The sequence below is a fragment of the Nannobrachium achirus genome, assembly GCF_963921795.1.
Source record: "Nannobrachium achirus genome assembly, chromosome: 24".
Taxonomy (NCBI): domain Eukaryota; kingdom Metazoa; phylum Chordata; class Actinopteri; order Myctophiformes; family Myctophidae; genus Nannobrachium; species Nannobrachium achirus.
Window position 1 is genome coordinate 30584373 of NC_137831.1, and position 17517 is coordinate 30601889.

At 42.6% G+C, this 17517-nt stretch overlaps 1 protein-coding gene across 1 annotated transcript in view; it reads right to left on the reverse strand.

Annotated features, from left to right (window-relative positions):
- The window catches only part of LOC308280209 (dystrophin-like), a gene marked incomplete at both ends in the record, with an annotated part of 562770 nt that overhangs the window by 249556 nt on the left and 295697 nt on the right, over positions 1–17517 (reverse strand). The window contains 2 exon segments of the mRNA XM_080720472.1: positions 4937–5147; positions 17199–17327. Of these exon segments, the coding sequence (XP_080576598.1) occupies positions 4937–5147; positions 17199–17327 (340 nt within the window).

A 17517-nucleotide genomic window follows, 5' to 3' on the forward strand; every position in this document is an offset into this window, starting at 1 on the left:
TTGAAGCTGGATAAATCGTTTGTTGCACTCTCCCATCAAGCTGTTGAACTCTAACCATAAATCATGCATGCAAACTGTCCTCGCTTCAATGTGACACGGTGTGTGCACGGCTGCACGCGCACGTGAGAATGAGTGTGCGTGTGTGTGTGTGTTTGTGAGAACCAAATGTCCCCTACAAGCACAGTGGAACATGAGAAACAGACATGGAATGAACATTTTCCTGGCCCTCATACGAGAAATGGATGTTTTATGGTTAAAAGAAGATTTTTAAGGCCCATTCCCACTGGGCCAGATAACAGATAAAAAAATCTCTTTCTCCAGATATTTTTCCATTCAAAGTGGATGGTAGATACAGATAAAGAAAATATCTGCCACAGATATTTCTTTTATCTGTGGCAGATAATTTTTTTTATCTGTATCTACCAGGTTTTTAGCGGTTGTAGCATTGGTTCTCAAAGTGGGGTCCGGGGACCCCCAGGGGTCCTTGAGGGAGTCCCAGGGGGTCATAAAAATAAATAAATAAATAAATAAATATGTAGAAATGGCATTTATAAAATCACCTTCCTAAAATGTTGACGTCCCCAGGAGTTTAGTAATACCGGTGTGGGTGTGCGTGCAAGCCTGATTGCAAGCGTCAGACTCTTCACTACGTTTCACACCACCCACCAACAGGGGGTGGTGATGTGCGGACTGATTTATCAGGCTATGTGCGTGCACGTTCGCCTGCGTGTCAATGTGTGTGTACAAACAGTTTGCCTGTGTGTGTGTGTGTGTGTGTGTGTGTGTGTGTGTGTGTGTGTATGCTTGCCTTTCAATCAGCGTGGCACACACAACGGGAACCGTGCGATCGATAGCGCCACTACAAAGAAAATAGCCTTTCGACAACCAGTACAGCTCATTTGCATGACATTAGCATTACAAAAGACAGGCGGCCCTCGTGTTTTCCCTCCATCGCGCCGCGGCGACAGTCTGCGTCGTCGCGGTGGATCATTTAACCCATTTAGGCGTAGAATTATTGAATGCTTTAACCAGTGAAAAATAGCAGATATACAAGCTCACAGCGCGGCACCGAGTGCCGCGCTGCGAGCTTGTAGATCTGCTATTTTTGGAAAAAGTCGTGAAAATGTGTGCAAATCTTTGAATATAATGTATTTTTTAAGCGAACGTTTGTAACTAAAATTTTGCTTCTTGGGGGGTCCCTGGAACTAGATATTTTGAGATGGGGTCCGTGGACAAATTCATATCATTTTTGGGGGTCCTTCACATGAAAACCACTGACATAGTAGTCTCTAAAGAACAGACTAACTGAGCTCCAGTTAAGTGAAAAGGACCTTTTCTTTGACGATGGCTGGCCACATTGCTGACATAGAAACATAGGTTTTTTAAAAAAAACCTTAGAAGGATTCAAAAGACACTTATAGAATCGGGTCAAAATTCTAATTTTCGCGATTTTTCAAAAATGGCAGATCTACAAGCTCGCAGCGCGGCACTCGGTGCCGCGCTGTGAGCTTGTATATCTGCTATTTTTCAACAGTTAAAACATAAAATAATGATACACAATATAGTGTACCCGTTCTGAACGCGTTAAAACGTCCACTGAACTTTCCTTTTTCCGCGAGGAAAGACGGAGGGACAGGACTCATTTATTACAGCCCCGCCGCCGGGTTCCAGTGGGAGACTAATTATAGCAATTCGACGTGTCCTCGCAGGACAGGAAGCATAATGGCAGAACAATTAATCACTTAATCTAATCACGTAACCACTTTAAAAGGCAGGGTAAGTAATTTTCTTTGGGTTGAAATAAGTGTCGAATAGCTCTATATTCTGATGATACTCATTGCCAGTGTTGATTTTGTCGACCAAAACTATGACGGAAAATGTTTGTCCACTGTGTTTTTTTCACCGATGAAAACGAAATAAAAACGAAACAAAAACTAAGCTGTGGTGACTAAAACTAAGACTAAATATATTGACAATTTCGTCGACAAAATAAAAACTAGACTAAAACGTTAGGGAGGGACTAGTGAAGAAGAAAGTGATTTTATGTTTGGTTGCGTACTGAAAATAGATCTGCTATTTTCAGCACACAACCAAGTGTAAAACTGCCAAAATACATCTCAGTTGACTAAATCAACTGTAGATTTAGTCGCCTAAAATCTTTTGATATTTAGTCGACTAAAATTAGACTAAAACTAAATCTTTTCAGGAGACTCAATTATGACTAAAACTAAATGACATTTTATTCAAAAGACTATGACTAAAACTAAATCAAAACAACACTGCTCATTGCTATAGAGTGTTTGTTCCGTTGCAGGAGTCTCCCTGTCTCTCTTGTTGCTCTTTGTTAAAGGATGACTTCAGCACTTTTCAACCTAACTTCATATTTGCTCCTCACTAATGTTCACGATAAAATAGCACAATACCTTTCTACTCTGTCTGTGTCTCATACTGCTGTGGGCAGTTCAGAAATCCGTCTACCAGTGACATCATCGATGGGGAATCCAAGCTAATAGAAACTGCAGGCTTTCTATTCCTGAAAAGTTCCATCAAAGGGGGCTTGAGCCCCTGCCCTTTTACCTGTCTGTAAAAATCGCCCTCTCCAGAACACAAATGCATTTTTTCCAAGTGCTTAGTGCCCAAAGCCAGCAGTGTGCCGCCTCATCCTGACATGCAGAGGCGTGAGTGAGCGAGCGAGCGACGAAAAAGTTATTGCAACTCATTTGTTTCAATCACTGTCCTGACGCACAACGTTCATCAACCCCCTCCTCAATATCTGCTTTGCCGCGTCTCTAAGTCGAGGGAGCTTTCCGGCGGGCACACATTAGACACTGGGTGCATTTGGCTTTTGCCGAGCTGCAGAGCCAGTACCACTTAAACCCTCTATATACCAGTGGTTCCAAAAACCTTTTATCTCAGGACCCAAAAGAGAAATTTGGCATTTGCCCGGGACCCAAGCTAGTGAAAATAGCAGGAGGAGTCGATTCTGCCATTTTTGCTTTGCGTCATTTCACTTCATATTATTTTCATTCATTTAATTTCGCCTCATGCGTCATTTCGCTTCACTTTGCGTCATTTCGTGGAAATTGAAAATACTCAAGTAAAGTACACATATCTCAAAATTGTACTTGAGTACAGTACTTAAGTAAATGTCCTTGTTAAACCACTGAAAGTTTGTTTTCGAATGAGGTTGCTTTAAAAAATTGCAAACGAGTTGTAAAAATGGCATTCATGTGTGTGTGTGTGTGTGTGTGTGTGTGTGTGTGTGTGTGTGTGTGTGTGTGTGTGTGTGTGTGTGTGTGTGACCCTAGCTTCCGCCATGGTCTCAAGATTCACCTCTTTGGACTCCACCTTAGCCCATAGCACTTATTGACCGTAGCACTTGCCTATACCCTGAATGAAAATACACGTAATTTAGATAGTATTTTTATTGTTTTATTTTTTTACTTTTTATTGCGACCGTAGGTCGCATTTACTACCAAAACCTCCACCGGCTGTCCGTCTGTCTGTCTGTCTGTCTGTGAGTCACACTTTTGCCCTGCTCATATCTCCACAACCGTTGCCCCCATCCATACCAAATTTTGCACACACACTCCTTACCTGCCAAACTACAACCTCCAAGGACCCCCGGAGCTCCAGGGACCCCCAGGTCCCTGGGGGACCCCCAGGTGTAAAAATGTCCCTTCGTGAGTCAGACGTCACACGTCACACTTTTGGCCTGCTCATATCTCCACAACCGTTGCACCCATCCATGCCACATTTTGCACACACACTCCTTACCTGGCAAACTACAACCTCCAAGGACCCCCGGAGCTCCAGGGACCCCCAGGTCCCTCGGGGACCCCCAGGTGTAAAAAATGACCAAATGTGCAAAAATGACCAAATGACCACCCCAATGGGGCTGCTCACGGGGAATTCCTGGGGACCACCCACTCCTGGTGCTCCAGAACGGATGCAAAAGTGGTGGCGCCCCCAGTGGAGGACCCCCTCCACTGCAGCTCACATAAAATGCCGTAACTCGGGCTAGGAGCGTCCGGGAGAGCCGGGGCCGGTACCTATTCGTCCGCCAAGGCAACGCGGAGACCCCACCCCTCATTTCTCACATGCCCCTCTTCTAGCGCCACCTTCAGGCCGATTTTTAAAAACACATTTTTGGACACTGCTCCTACAGATTTTGCCCTAAAATCACGGAAATCACTACACAGCATGTCTACACTCATCTCATCAACATGGATCAGGAAGATTTTGGAAAAACAAATTTTTGCCCTATTTGTAGGTCGCTTATCTCCCGATTAGGGAGTCTTACTGGTATATAAAGTTTTTACTGAATAGGTGCTTGGTCTACCTAAGTTTTTCCTAGATTACTATTTCTATGCATTTGATGTATTGATGTTGATGTATTTATTACCTTGCTATTGCAAATCGCTTTGGATTAAGAGTGTTAGCAGTGCATAAATTATAAATTGTAAATCGTACCGAAAGACAAGTACAAGGTCGCGGGTACAAGCGGCCAAAATGGGTTTCCTCAGACGGGTGGCTGGTCCCTTAGAGATAGGGTTAGAAGTTCAGTCACCCGAGAGAGACTTGGAGTAGAACCGCTGCTCCTACACTACACATCTAGTACCGTACTAGAAGGTCCTCGATGCACGTCCCCCAGGGAGGAGACCCTGTGGCAGACCAAAGACCAGGTGGAAGGATTATATCTCCAAACTGGCCTGGGAACGCCTCGGTTTCAAGGTTACATAAGAGTATATATCGGTATACTCCCGGATGGAGCGGAGGAAATTGCTCGGGATAAAGAACTCTGGAAATCTCAGTTGGAACTGTCACCCCATGCAACCCGATTCCAGATAAGCGGTTGAAGATGGATGGATGGATGGATGGAGATTGTAAATTGGTGCGTGCATGCGTGCGTGGGTGCGTGCGTGCGTGTCCTCACTCAGTTTGAGCTGCCTCTCCCTCTCCCGCAGCTCCTCCAGCACCTGCTGGTAGTGCTCCTTCAGCGCAGCCACGTCCGCCTCCAGGAAGGAGGCGTCCAGCTCCGATCCCTCCTCCTCCTGGCCCTCCTTCTGGCCCCGCTGCAGCGCCGCCAGGGCCTCCTCCAGCTGCTGCACCTGAGGCTGCACCGCCTCCAGCCGCGCCACCTCCTCCTGCACGGGGGACAGGAGGTGAGGACAGGAAGTTAGAAATACACCGGAGTGAAACCGAATCCATCCTTTTTGGATCAGATCATAACCTTAAAGTTATACTGTGTAAGTTGCTCAACAACCGGTCAGTAGTGGTATTGCAGGTATTTTACAGAAAATCACGGTCGGGTCTGCTTTTTTCAGCCGTTTTTCACCCGGGGCCGCCGCGGACCACCGGGGCGGGGCCGTGGACCTGCGCCTCACCGAGACGCATCCGCAGAGGGGTCTCGCGTCCCTCTGCGGCCAGAAGTTCGGGAGTTACAGGCTACGACTCCTACACCAGAGTAAACACTGCTGTTTAGGCAAGCTATCCCTCCTGAGAAGACGGCAAGACGCGCTGTGATTGGCCGGTAGTGTATAATCCGCGCTGTGATTGGCCGGTAGTGTATGATCCGGGAGACAACGCATACGGAGGGATGCAGATGACGTAATTTTGCCGCGAAATCCGGTCCCCGGCCAGTATCATAGAAAGCATATTTACAGAAGGCTTTAGGGGCTGAAATTCACGGAGTGGGTCTTCTAAAACTTTAGTGATTTAATAGTTAGATCAAATTAAAGATTTGTTTAATTGAAAAAGTTACACAGCATAGCTTTAACAAGGTCGATAACTTCACAGTCAAAGTGGGTGACAATGTAACAACACACAAAAAAAAAATATTACTTGGTTTGCATCTTAGAGGCTAATCATTCCAGTGGAAAAAAACGACTACTAAGGTACGGTAATCAAAAAAAAAGGGGAGCGCCCTGCTGGTCAATAACAATACATGGAAGACTCTAGCGAGTGCACTCATTCTTCCCCTCTACGACTATGGAGTCCACGTATGGTATCGCGACGCCTCAAAGGCCCTACTTTAAAAACGTCAAGGATGTCCACAATTACAACACCAGCGCCACAGATCACGTTCAACCCAGAGACAACTCGTTCTCCTGCTATACCGCTAAAATGTGGAACGCCCCACCGAAGGCCTCAAAGGAGTGTAAATCCCTACTTTCTGCTACTCGAAACTGGTAACTTAAGGCATTCACGAATAGTGATTTTTTGTATTCGAATTATTCGACCTCAAAGTAAACTGTGCAACTTTGTAACAGATCGCCGTGGACTCACAAGCTTGTGCACAAACACAAAACTGGAGCAGGGGTGGAGTGTCAAAGGCGTGCGTCTGGAGGTTTAGTGGTGTCTAAGTGCTGGACGATGAATAGTCGAATATTCGACAAGACTGGCCAAACTGTCAAATATTAAGTAAGCAAGAGGCGAACATTGTGAAAATAGCAGATATACATGCTCACAACGCCTTGCGTTGCGAGGCGTTGTGAGCATGTAGATGCTATTTTCACAATATTTATCTGCGGAATTGAGTCACATTAAATGTAATACCTACAATTCCAAGTGCTTGTCAGGGTGGAGGTCCCCAGTTCAAATATGTTTATTTTGGGGGTCACGGCCTAAAAAGGTTTGAGAACCCCTGGTATACTGTAGAGCATTAACAAATTCATCCACCAGGGGCATTGACAACTTCATTCTTATGACTTCCTATCTAGCCAAGCTTTATAAATATATATTTATATATTTTTTAAAGAGAAAAAAAATAAAAATAAAAATAAGCGAATATTCGACTTCAGGTGAAAAACGTCGAATAGTGACTTTGATATTCGAATATTCGAATATTTGGTGAATGCCCTAGTAACAGTAAACTTAGTCTAACTTTACCTCTCCCTGATCTTTCACAGAATGTGAGTACTTTTCCCATCTCTGCTGCTAAGAGAGAAACGCTGTCTTCTGTCATTGCCAGTCACATTCTGTGTTGTGCCAAATTCTCAAACACATCACCACAAAGAGAGCTTATTGTAAAAATAACAGGGGGAGAGAAATCCAAAACACTTAGGAATTGCAAATCCTTCAAAAACAGCTTGTCTACTTGGAGTTGTGTCATGTTTACATAGTGAAACATATCAGCCATGTCGCGCAGAAACCTCGTATCGGTATCCCAATTGTTCAACTTTTTAATGTTTTTAATGTTTCTTTTTTTCTCACTTTACCCTTTAAGTCCTGGAACGTTTTAACCACTTTAACCATTAATTTATGCTTTAGCTATTGAAAAAATAGCAGTCGTGTTATTTGAAAACTCGTGTTTGAGAACACACGTGCAAAGTGCACGCACGCACGGTGAGAGCAGTGTGTTGTCTAGGTTCAGTGCTTTGTGTCTGCTCTCTGTGGCCTTATCTGCACTCTGCACAAGACACTGTACTACCTACCCTCTGACACACGCACACACAAAAACGCACACGTGTGCGCACACACACGTCTGAGATTACGATACCGGATAGCCCAGTGGCGACAGAGAGAGGGATGAGAACAGGTAGACAGTGGGAGGGAATACTAACTATGAAGTATGATGGAAAGAGAGAGAGAGAGAGAGAGAGAGAGAGAGAGAGAGAGAGAGAGAGAGCACGATTCGATTTACTCCTCAAATCTATGGCTACATCTCTCTTTCAACTATACACCCGCTCGCACGCACACGCACGCACACACGTGCATACACACACACACACACACACACACACACACACACGCACACGCACGCACACGCACACACACGCACACACAAGCCTATAAAGCCAGAAAATTGCAGATCTAAGCAAGACACCAGCGAGCAACTAGTGCAAATCAGGAATGACTATCTCTAAGTCCCTAACGCTGACTTCTATATGATTTTTGATTGATTTTTCTTTATTAAAGTGTCAGGAAGCCCAGCCCATTATGGACTTACAGGACACTTTTTACATTTAACAAAAACAATTCACCGACATAACAATTCACACAAACAACGATCAAACAAATAACCAACTTTAACACTCAAGCTACTATCTGAAAAGCTGAGACTGTCTTCTACTCCAGGCTCTAGAAACAAAATGTGCCGTCTTAAAGACTTCATAATTAAACAACCATTCTAACTTCTGTCCATCATCTTCCCAGAACAGCTCAGGATTTCGTTTTTGCATTACATCAAAGGGACCCTCAGATCATCATATAGAGTACAATAAAACATGAAATGAAATTCATTTTCAACATTATATATATATAAATATAAATGTCTGATCCTAAAACTAACCAAAGACTGAATGTGTCTCTGATTGTACTGTAATGTTTTCTTTTACCATAAAACAGGGTTTCCCAATAGGCGGCCCGCGGGGGGCTACTGTCTGGCCCCCACCAACCTCAGTAATAATGGTGGTATAAGAGCAGCAACGACACTAGTATATCGTCGTTGTCGGCTGGAAACCTCGTATCTCCAAATGTGTATGTTCTTTCGCAAAGTAAAGGCCTGCTTCATCATACAAGGCCGTCCCACAAAAGTAGTGAAAACAGCCGATCTACAAGCACACAACGCCTCGCACGCGAGGCGTTGTGTGCTTGTAGATCGGCTGTTTTCACTAGTTTAAATCGCTTTTAAAATTATAAATGCAAAACGAACGGTTTCGGACATACAAGATTTTCACCCGACAACAACGATATCTGAACTGTCGGTGGAGTAGCGGGAACACCACCGTCGCCCCTGCAATGTTGTGGCCCTCGGCTTGGTACCCTAGACATAATTCGGCCCTTGGGGAAAACTAATTGAGGAACCCTGCAATAAAACCTTCTCTTGTGAGGACCATGAAACTGCTCCTCGATCACCATTTCTCAAATTATACTACATTTGGGGACATTGGTGGGGACACACTCACTCACGCAAGCAAGCACACACACACACCTTATTGCAGCTTGTGCACACTAGCGCCTTCGGTTGCAACAACAAAAGGCTCGGAAACAAATCAAATATTTAGATGTGGAAGCCACCTCTCAACTGGAGCTCATGAATAGATATTATGTGAACAAGTTGTAAATACTTTAGCGCTAAATGTTTTCCACGCATTATTAATGAACGTGGATGGCTGCTGGGGGGGAAATTGATGCCAGCTGGTGTACTGATGAGAAGTAATTTAAAGTCCCGTGTGCACAACAACATGGCCCCATGCACTGGTTTAAACTTGTGGAATGGGACCTTTGGCACTATGAGTTCTTTTACTTTGGCACTTTAAGTACATTTTTTATATCAATACATTTGCACTTTTACTTAACACATAGGGTGCCCACGAGGTGTCTACACGCCAATCTCTTTGATGTCTCTGGAGGCCCACGATGCGTTTGCCGCGTTTTACAATATCTATACTGTACTGTAGTTACTGTACTTTGCTACCGCAATGAAGGATCTACCACGGTGATCAAACACCAACAATATGGGAAAAACACTACATTTCCAAAAATGCAGCGCGGTACACGTGACCAGGATGTGCAGTCTCCCTGCAGCCAATCACAAGCTTCTGTTCCTATCCAGCACTGCACTCTATCGTCCCCTCGCACGACTCGTATGTATCATGGATACTATTTTCCCAGTCGCGGAGTCTCGGCGGAGATAACGTAACATGGTGGATTCTTCTCCTAGTCTAGCTTTTTCAATCACCATGTTCAATGCGCGGTCTTTTCTACCTACCGTGACACAAACGGTGTGGCCCAGGTTTGGTAAAAAGTGGTCCTGACTGAAAGAAAACATTATCGTAAAAATAGACAGGACATCCGTGGATTACATTTACTCGGATCATGGATACTATTTTCCCAGTGACGCGGAGGTAACGTAACATAGCGGATTCCTCTCCTGATCTAGCTTTTTCAATCACCATGTTCAAAACGCGACCCTTTCTACCGCCCGTGACACACACGCTGTGGCCCAAGATTGGTAAAAAGCTGTCCTGACTGAAAGAAAAGATAATCGTGAAAATAAACTGGACATACTTGGATTACATTTACTCAACGTATTACGGATACTTTTTTCCACGCGAAGGTACGTAAAATGACGTGTTGCCATGGAGACGATGGGCCCCTGCGAGGGTAAACCCTGAATCACCGTGGGCAGCCCGATGTGTTAAGTACATTTTGAACATGGGACATCTACAGTACTTGTAACAGAGTACTGTACTCGTTGCATTATTGATACTTTAAAGGTGTATTCAGTGATAATGAAAGTGGCCGGGGGTCATCTTGTCCCTTACTGGCCTTACAGCGTTGAAATGTTTAGTTTTTTATAGATTCTTCACACCATTATAATGTTCTCGTTTTGATCATTAGACCCAATCACTGAATATCGGTAGGATTACGTCTCCAGCTTCAGGATATGATACTGATTTACTACGAGACTGTGGCATTTTATGAGTTCAGTAGTTTACAATCTACAGTAGGCATTTAGCAGACATTCTTAATTCAGAGCGACTGTGGTTCTCAAAACTTTTATTTTGACCATCATAACTAAACATCACAACATAACTGCGGCCATACTCTACCCTGATTGGTCGAGGACTGGCTGGCCACCTCTGAAAACCAAATCTAGCTATGCTCGTAACACGGGCCATGGTGGAAGTCCCTATATGGTCAGCACACATTCTAGTGAGGAGAATGAATGGAAAATGTACCAATTATATTTTTATTTGAATGAAATACAATCACTGAATATACCTTTAACTTGAGAAAGATTATTTTGTATGTTTTCCAACAGTGGTCGGGGGCTTTGTCATGGAGTACACATTGTACCCATCTGTCTGTGTCCCCTTCGTGCTCAGATCCTTGAATGCATATGGGCATATTGGTTGGATCGGCGGCTCTGGGCAACTGGAGATCCACATTATGCCTATATATGGGTTTGCTAATGTCAGTCAGAATGACTTGCATTCATAATGCATCGTAGACACAACCTGTAAATAAATTAGTGGTTCTCAACATTTTCAAGCCGCGACCCCAAATTAATCATATTTTAACTGGGTAACCCCACACCCTGATGAGCACTAAGAGTTGAGGAATTACATTTTGTATAACATGGTTCTATTGTGAAAATAGAAGATCTACATGCTCACAACGCCCCGCGTTGTTCTACTGTGAAAACAATATATACAGTATACTGTGATTACTCACGCCATGGAGACTAGAGTTCAATAGTATTGTTTTGTATTAGTAGGCCTGAACTGTACTGTCCTGTGCTTTTCCTATGCTAATAAAGTATTCAATCAATCAATCAAACCATTCTGTAATATACACAATATTAACACATTGACCGCCATTTTAACATACCTCCGTACTCCCACCTGCCATTCGTCTCCATAGACTTCCATGTAATTGGGTGTGCACGGATCATGCACACCCATGCCTAGATAATGCACCACGTGTGTCCACATTGCTCACAGCTTTCAAACAAAAAAATCCGAATGGAAATCCGTTCAGGCATTCATGAGATAACAGCCACTATGTTTAACAAAGATGGCTGCCAAAATGGCTGCCATGCTTGAAAGATGGGGTTGCTATGGGGGTTAAACATGCAATTTCGCGATTGCTATCATGCCTACTCCATTTTTGGGGGTCACATTGATTTTTTTTTTTTTTTTTTTTTTTTTATTCTCGGGACTATCGGGCCTGGCGGGGAAAGACATTGGAATAATCTCGGAACTATCGGGCCTGGCAGGGAATGAGTTAAGGCTTTGGAGATTATGCTGCAATGAGTTTCATGGCTAAGCTTCAAAAAGCATAAGCATAAAAAATAAAAGCCACAACGTTTTTGAGGGAGTGGGTCTTTAACTGTGAAAACCATATTAATCCCACAGCCTAGAGAACACGGACAGCTTGGATAGTTGGGAAATACTGTAAGCGACAGTATTTGGTGATGTATTGTGTTACAGTGAAACAAGACATATAGTCCAATAACTGAGCGACCTCCCTTACCAATCTTTCACCATCAGTAGTAAGTTACTCTGAGTTAATCTGTGTGTGTGTGTGTGTGTGTGTGTGTGTGCGTGCATGCAGCTTGGTGAATAAAGCCTCACAAATGACAATGAAGCCAGTGTTGCCATCATGGCTGCTTATTATAAGCAACTTTGAGCTTGTTTTTCTGTCAAAGTTGCTTGTACATATCATATATGTACAATGTACATAATACACACTGTATACACAACATGGTCAATCCTGAGAAGAGCTATCTCCGGTATTACTCGTCTAGGATGCGTAAACGCTGAAGAGTCAACCTTTTTTTTTTTTATTATTATTGTTTTTTTATTGTTAATTTGTTACAGTGTGTGTGATGTCTATGATTTGCATGTACTCTATGGACCCCCGGGCTGTGTGTGTCTGGAATTAAGTTTGAATTGAATTGAATATTGGTAGTTATACTGTACATTCTGCGATGATTTACTTCCCTCTAGTCTAGTTAATTACGTTTCCAGACCTACAGTACTTCACCAAACACAAGAAAAAAAGACTTCATAAGAACAACGTAGCCAAGAGATTCACTGAACAAAATTGTCAAAATGTACAAACAACATTCATTCCCTCCCGGAACCAACCAAATGAATAAATAATGGGAACTGCAGAGCGACTTCAAAATAAACCCACTGGTCTGTTTCAAGATACATTAAAGCTGAGCTTTTAGTGGCTATAATAACTGACCTTTAACATTAGACAACATGCATGAAGACAATGTTTCAGTAAGTAAGGCTGCCAGAGCTTCAAGAAAGCTATTAATGCCCATTTCTCAAAAACATAATTACTATCCTCAGGAGCAATACAAGCATTATGATGAGGGGTTTAGTCATACTTCTACATCTAACATATAATTTTCGGAATGTCTGAGTGAGTGTCTGAGTGTCTGTCTGTCACAGCGTTTCTCCTCAATGGCTGGAGCAATTGATCTGAAATCGCATCACAATTAGCATATGAACACACCTAACATAACTGTGAAGCCCGTTTGTCACTTTCACAAATCGTATGCTGTATATTAGCATTTTTATGGTGTATCTACTATCTATTCTGTTGGCTGGCCCTCTTTCAGATGTTGTCATGTAGATCGGTACACAGTATCTCTGTAGCCTTTAAACGAAACGGGTATTTCTTACATTGATGCTCCTACATATTATCATGCAAGCACCAGAAAGTTACTTTCCATCCCTCATATACTGTGTGCACAGTGCACACCCCATAACCCACACACTGCACATCATTTCGGAGCTCATATCTTTGAACGGGTAAGGACTAGTTATTATAATACACTTTAACGCCAAGAGCCTCCCCTTATCACTTTTATACGTTGTTTGATGAATAAAAAAGGTTGTTTTCTTAGCGTAGTGTGTGAACCCTGCAGCGGTAGTGTGGTGTTCTTCAGCCTCACTAATGTTTTTTACATAAAAAGGTAGGGTAAGTGATTTCATTTAAGCCATTTAGATCGGGTACGCATTATTGCGTATTATTTTATGCTTTAAATATTGAACAAATAGCAGATTTACAAGCTCACAGCGTGGCACCAAGTGCCACACTGCAAGCTTGTAGATGTGCTATTTTTGAAAAATCGTGAAAATGTGAATTTTTACCCGATTTTGACCAGATTCTATAAGTGTCTTGTGAATCCTTCTAAGGTTTGTTTTTTTTGTTTTTTTAAACCTATGATTCTATGTCAGTGGTTCTCAAACTTTTTCATGTGAAGGACCCCCAAAATGATATGTATTGGGCCATGGAACCCCATCTCAAAATATTTAGTTCTAGGGACTCCCCAGAAGCTAAATTTGAGTTACACATGTTAGCTTTAAAAATACATTCAAAGATTTGCGCACATTTTCACGACTTTTTCAAAAATAGCAGATCTACAAGCGTGCAGCGGTGCCGCGCTGTGAGCTTGTATATCTGCTATTTTTCAATAGTTAAAGCATTCAATAATTCTAGGCCTAAATGGGACTAGTTACTACTAGTTACTATTTAACCATTTGAAAATAGACAATCTACAAGCTCACAGTATGTCGCGATGCAACACATTTTTAAATCGAGAGGTGGCTGTGGCTCAGGTGAATGAAGCTCATCCCAGATCCTTCTGGCTTCATGTCCAAATGCCCTTGAGAAGAGAACTAATATCCATGTGTGTGATTATTATGTGCACTGTACAGTGTATGTTCCATTGAGGGTAAAGAGCTACTGCCGACTTTATTGTCTATCTTTAACTTTATTCTGCTCTTTTTATTTCTATTACATCCAGTATGATCATAATTTTTATTATCTTGTTATAATGTGTAGTTACTGACAACAAGGCACATTTTCTATTGCTTCAAAAGTGTGTTTTAGTTTTTGTTCTTTACCTGTGCTATTGCCAAATGTATTAAAATGTTTCTTATTAGATTGTTTTAACAACGTAATTCTGCCTTTAGCAGCACTATTTCCAACCTTATTAGAATTTTTCTTATGAGAATTCTCTTTCTTTCTACCAAAGCATATATATATTTTCTCAACTGCACAATCACCAACTGTGTTTTCCATCTCCAACTTTTTTCTAACTCCTTTTATTTGTATTACATCCCGCGTGATCATATTTAGTATTAACTTGTTGTTGTTGGCCCAGTCTAGTGGAACACGCCACAGCCAACATTTCACTTGCGTGTTCTGCACCTGCACGAGTGAGTGAGTGACAAATAAAAAGCTTCTAGTATCCTAAAGAGTTCAGTTCAGTTCTTGATAGAGTCTTTATTTACTTTGGCTGATCTACTGAAGTATTGAACAAATCTTTCCCCGCCAGTCCCGTCGCGCATGCGGCTGGCAGCATGACAGCTCACTCTCTTCTTGGGTTTTGACAGTTCCCTCTCTTTGTTGCTGCTGAGTGGAGTTGTTTTAATCCTCAAATACCAGGAACGCGCCCGAGTCGCGTTAGATTCTAACCACTTTATTTTATGCTTTAACTGTTGAAAAATAGCAGATATACAAGCTCGCAGCGCGGCACCGAGTGCCGCGCTGCAAGCTTGTAGATCTGCTATTTTGAAAAAACGTGAAAATGTGTGCAAGTCTTTGAATATCTTTGACCCGATCCTTTGACCCCGACTTCTAAATCCTTCCTCTAAATCAGTGGTTCTCAAACGTTTTCATGTCAAGGACCCCCAAAATTATTTTTTTTGGCTGTGGACCCCCATCTCAAAATATGTTGTTCCAGGGACCCCCCAGAAGCAGAGATTTGAGTTACAAAATTATCGATATGTATTGAATATAATATTGAAAAATGTGCACACATTTTCACGATTTCTCAAAAATAGCAGATCTGCAAGCTCGCAGCGCGGCACTCGGTGCCGCGCTGTGAGCTTGTATATCTGCTATTTTTCAATGGTTAAAGCATTAAATAATTCTAGACCTACATGGGTTAATCTAGGCATCAATGTTTCCCCCACTGTCCCAATTATTTCTTGACAGTTTTTTTGGGGTGGGATCTCAATTCTCATGTTGGCACTCTCAGAGAAACAAGTGAACAGTTGTACTTTTGGGAGTACTTTTTTTACTTCCGCTAAAATGAGATTTTATACGTTTGAAAACTTGTGAAAGGGGACATCCTGCATAATGAGTACTTTAACACTTCTGCTTCCTCTTACTTTGAAGGGATGCATTGTTTTTGGTGCCGCGCCGCTTCCCCCATAGGCTGCCACGAGTGCAGTGCTGTAAACATGCCAGCCTTGGGATCAAAATGTGTTTTTTTGAGTAAATGAAGTCTCTTTATGGGTCGCTCAATGGATTTGCTATGGAGGAGCTTCACTTCACGTGCACGCCCAACGTGCGTTGTAAACAAATCGCGGACATTACCGATGCGGGCGGGACCGGAGCGACGTACAGTAAGTAATAATACTTTTAATGTATTTATAGTAACAGTGACGAGGTGACCCATCAACGGCGTCATGGTATTAACCCTTTCATTGACGAGCTCATATGTCAACGGCAGCAGATGTAATTAAGTATGTTTTGAATTTCGGACTTTAACTTGTAACAGGGTATTTCTACATTGCAGTGTTGATACTACTACTTTACTTAAATACAAGAAATGTGAGTACTTTTCACACCACTGTTGCTACTACTACAACTACTAGTTCTGCTGTTCCTGAAAAACGTAGTTCTCACTTCTCATACACCATCGTAATGATGTCCAGTTGGAACTACAGTCAATAGGTTTATTTTTTAAAATCCCCTTTCTACCCAATTTAGTCGTTATTCCAATTGATCCCTCCCCAAGTAACTTTACCACTGTGTCACCCAAGTGCCCGAAGCATAGTTCTCCGCCACTTGCACCATGGGTACAGTCAGTCGCCATGCACTGACCTAATCTCAGTAAGGGTCCATTTGGTTTGATTTCACGCTCTCAAGAATTAAAGATTTATAAGGGTTTGGTTACCACCATTTTTTCACAGACGAGAACTAAATAGAAACTACACTATGATGACTAAAGCTATGACTAAATTGTATATGAATGTACATGAATATACAGAGCCGTCTAAATAATATATATAAGCCTATATTGTGAAAACGTTAATTTTCTTCAGTAATATAATTCAAAAATTGAAACTTTCATATATTCTAAATACATTGCGAATGCAGGGAAATATTCAAAAAAATCCGGTACAGCTCATGAATATCAAAAGTCCATATCTCAAAATATTACAATATTACATGAGACCACTCAAAACAATTGTTTTGAGTGGTCTCACTCTCATGTAATATTGTGGAGTTTCCGCAGTCAGTGATGATTCCGGGTGCTATGGCATCTGCATGCTTTTTTTACACAACATTCTATATTTTTAGATGGCTCTGTATATGTACAGTATATAATATAGTGTATAATCAGATACTTACAGCCATGTGCTGAGGTGAGAAAAAACAAAGAAAACAGATGGAGAAACAGACACACAAGTCAAAACACAACATGAAGTCACCACTACTCTTCATCTCTATGTGTGTTTTCATAGCCACCCTGGTACTTAGAAGCTCTGTTGTTTCAGCTCGACCTGACGGTCGCTTCACGCCCTTAAGGGTGTCTTACTTGTTTCCATTGAAAACGTATAGTAAGACCGTTAGTAGCTTTGTATCTGTCCCGTGTGAAAGTGGTATATACTGTAAGACGAACGGACGGACGGACAGACAGGCGGACTCACCCTGCATCGGTCCAGCTGTATCTTCAGGGGCTCGGGTTCGCAGGCGGGCGGCGCCTGCACCTTGAGCCAGTTCTCGCTGTTGACCACCGCCTGCTCACACTGCTCGTACAGGTTGTAGTAGGCTAGCACCTGGAGAGAGAGAGAGGGAGCGCACACGCGCACACACACACACACACACACACACACACACACACACACACACACACACACAGGACGGTGATTTTATGAATGGCATTTAATTTTCTTGTGCTGTTTCTAGCCGTAACAGCTCATCCGCACTGCATGCGATGCGACGCCAGTGATGCAACGCGAGCGATGA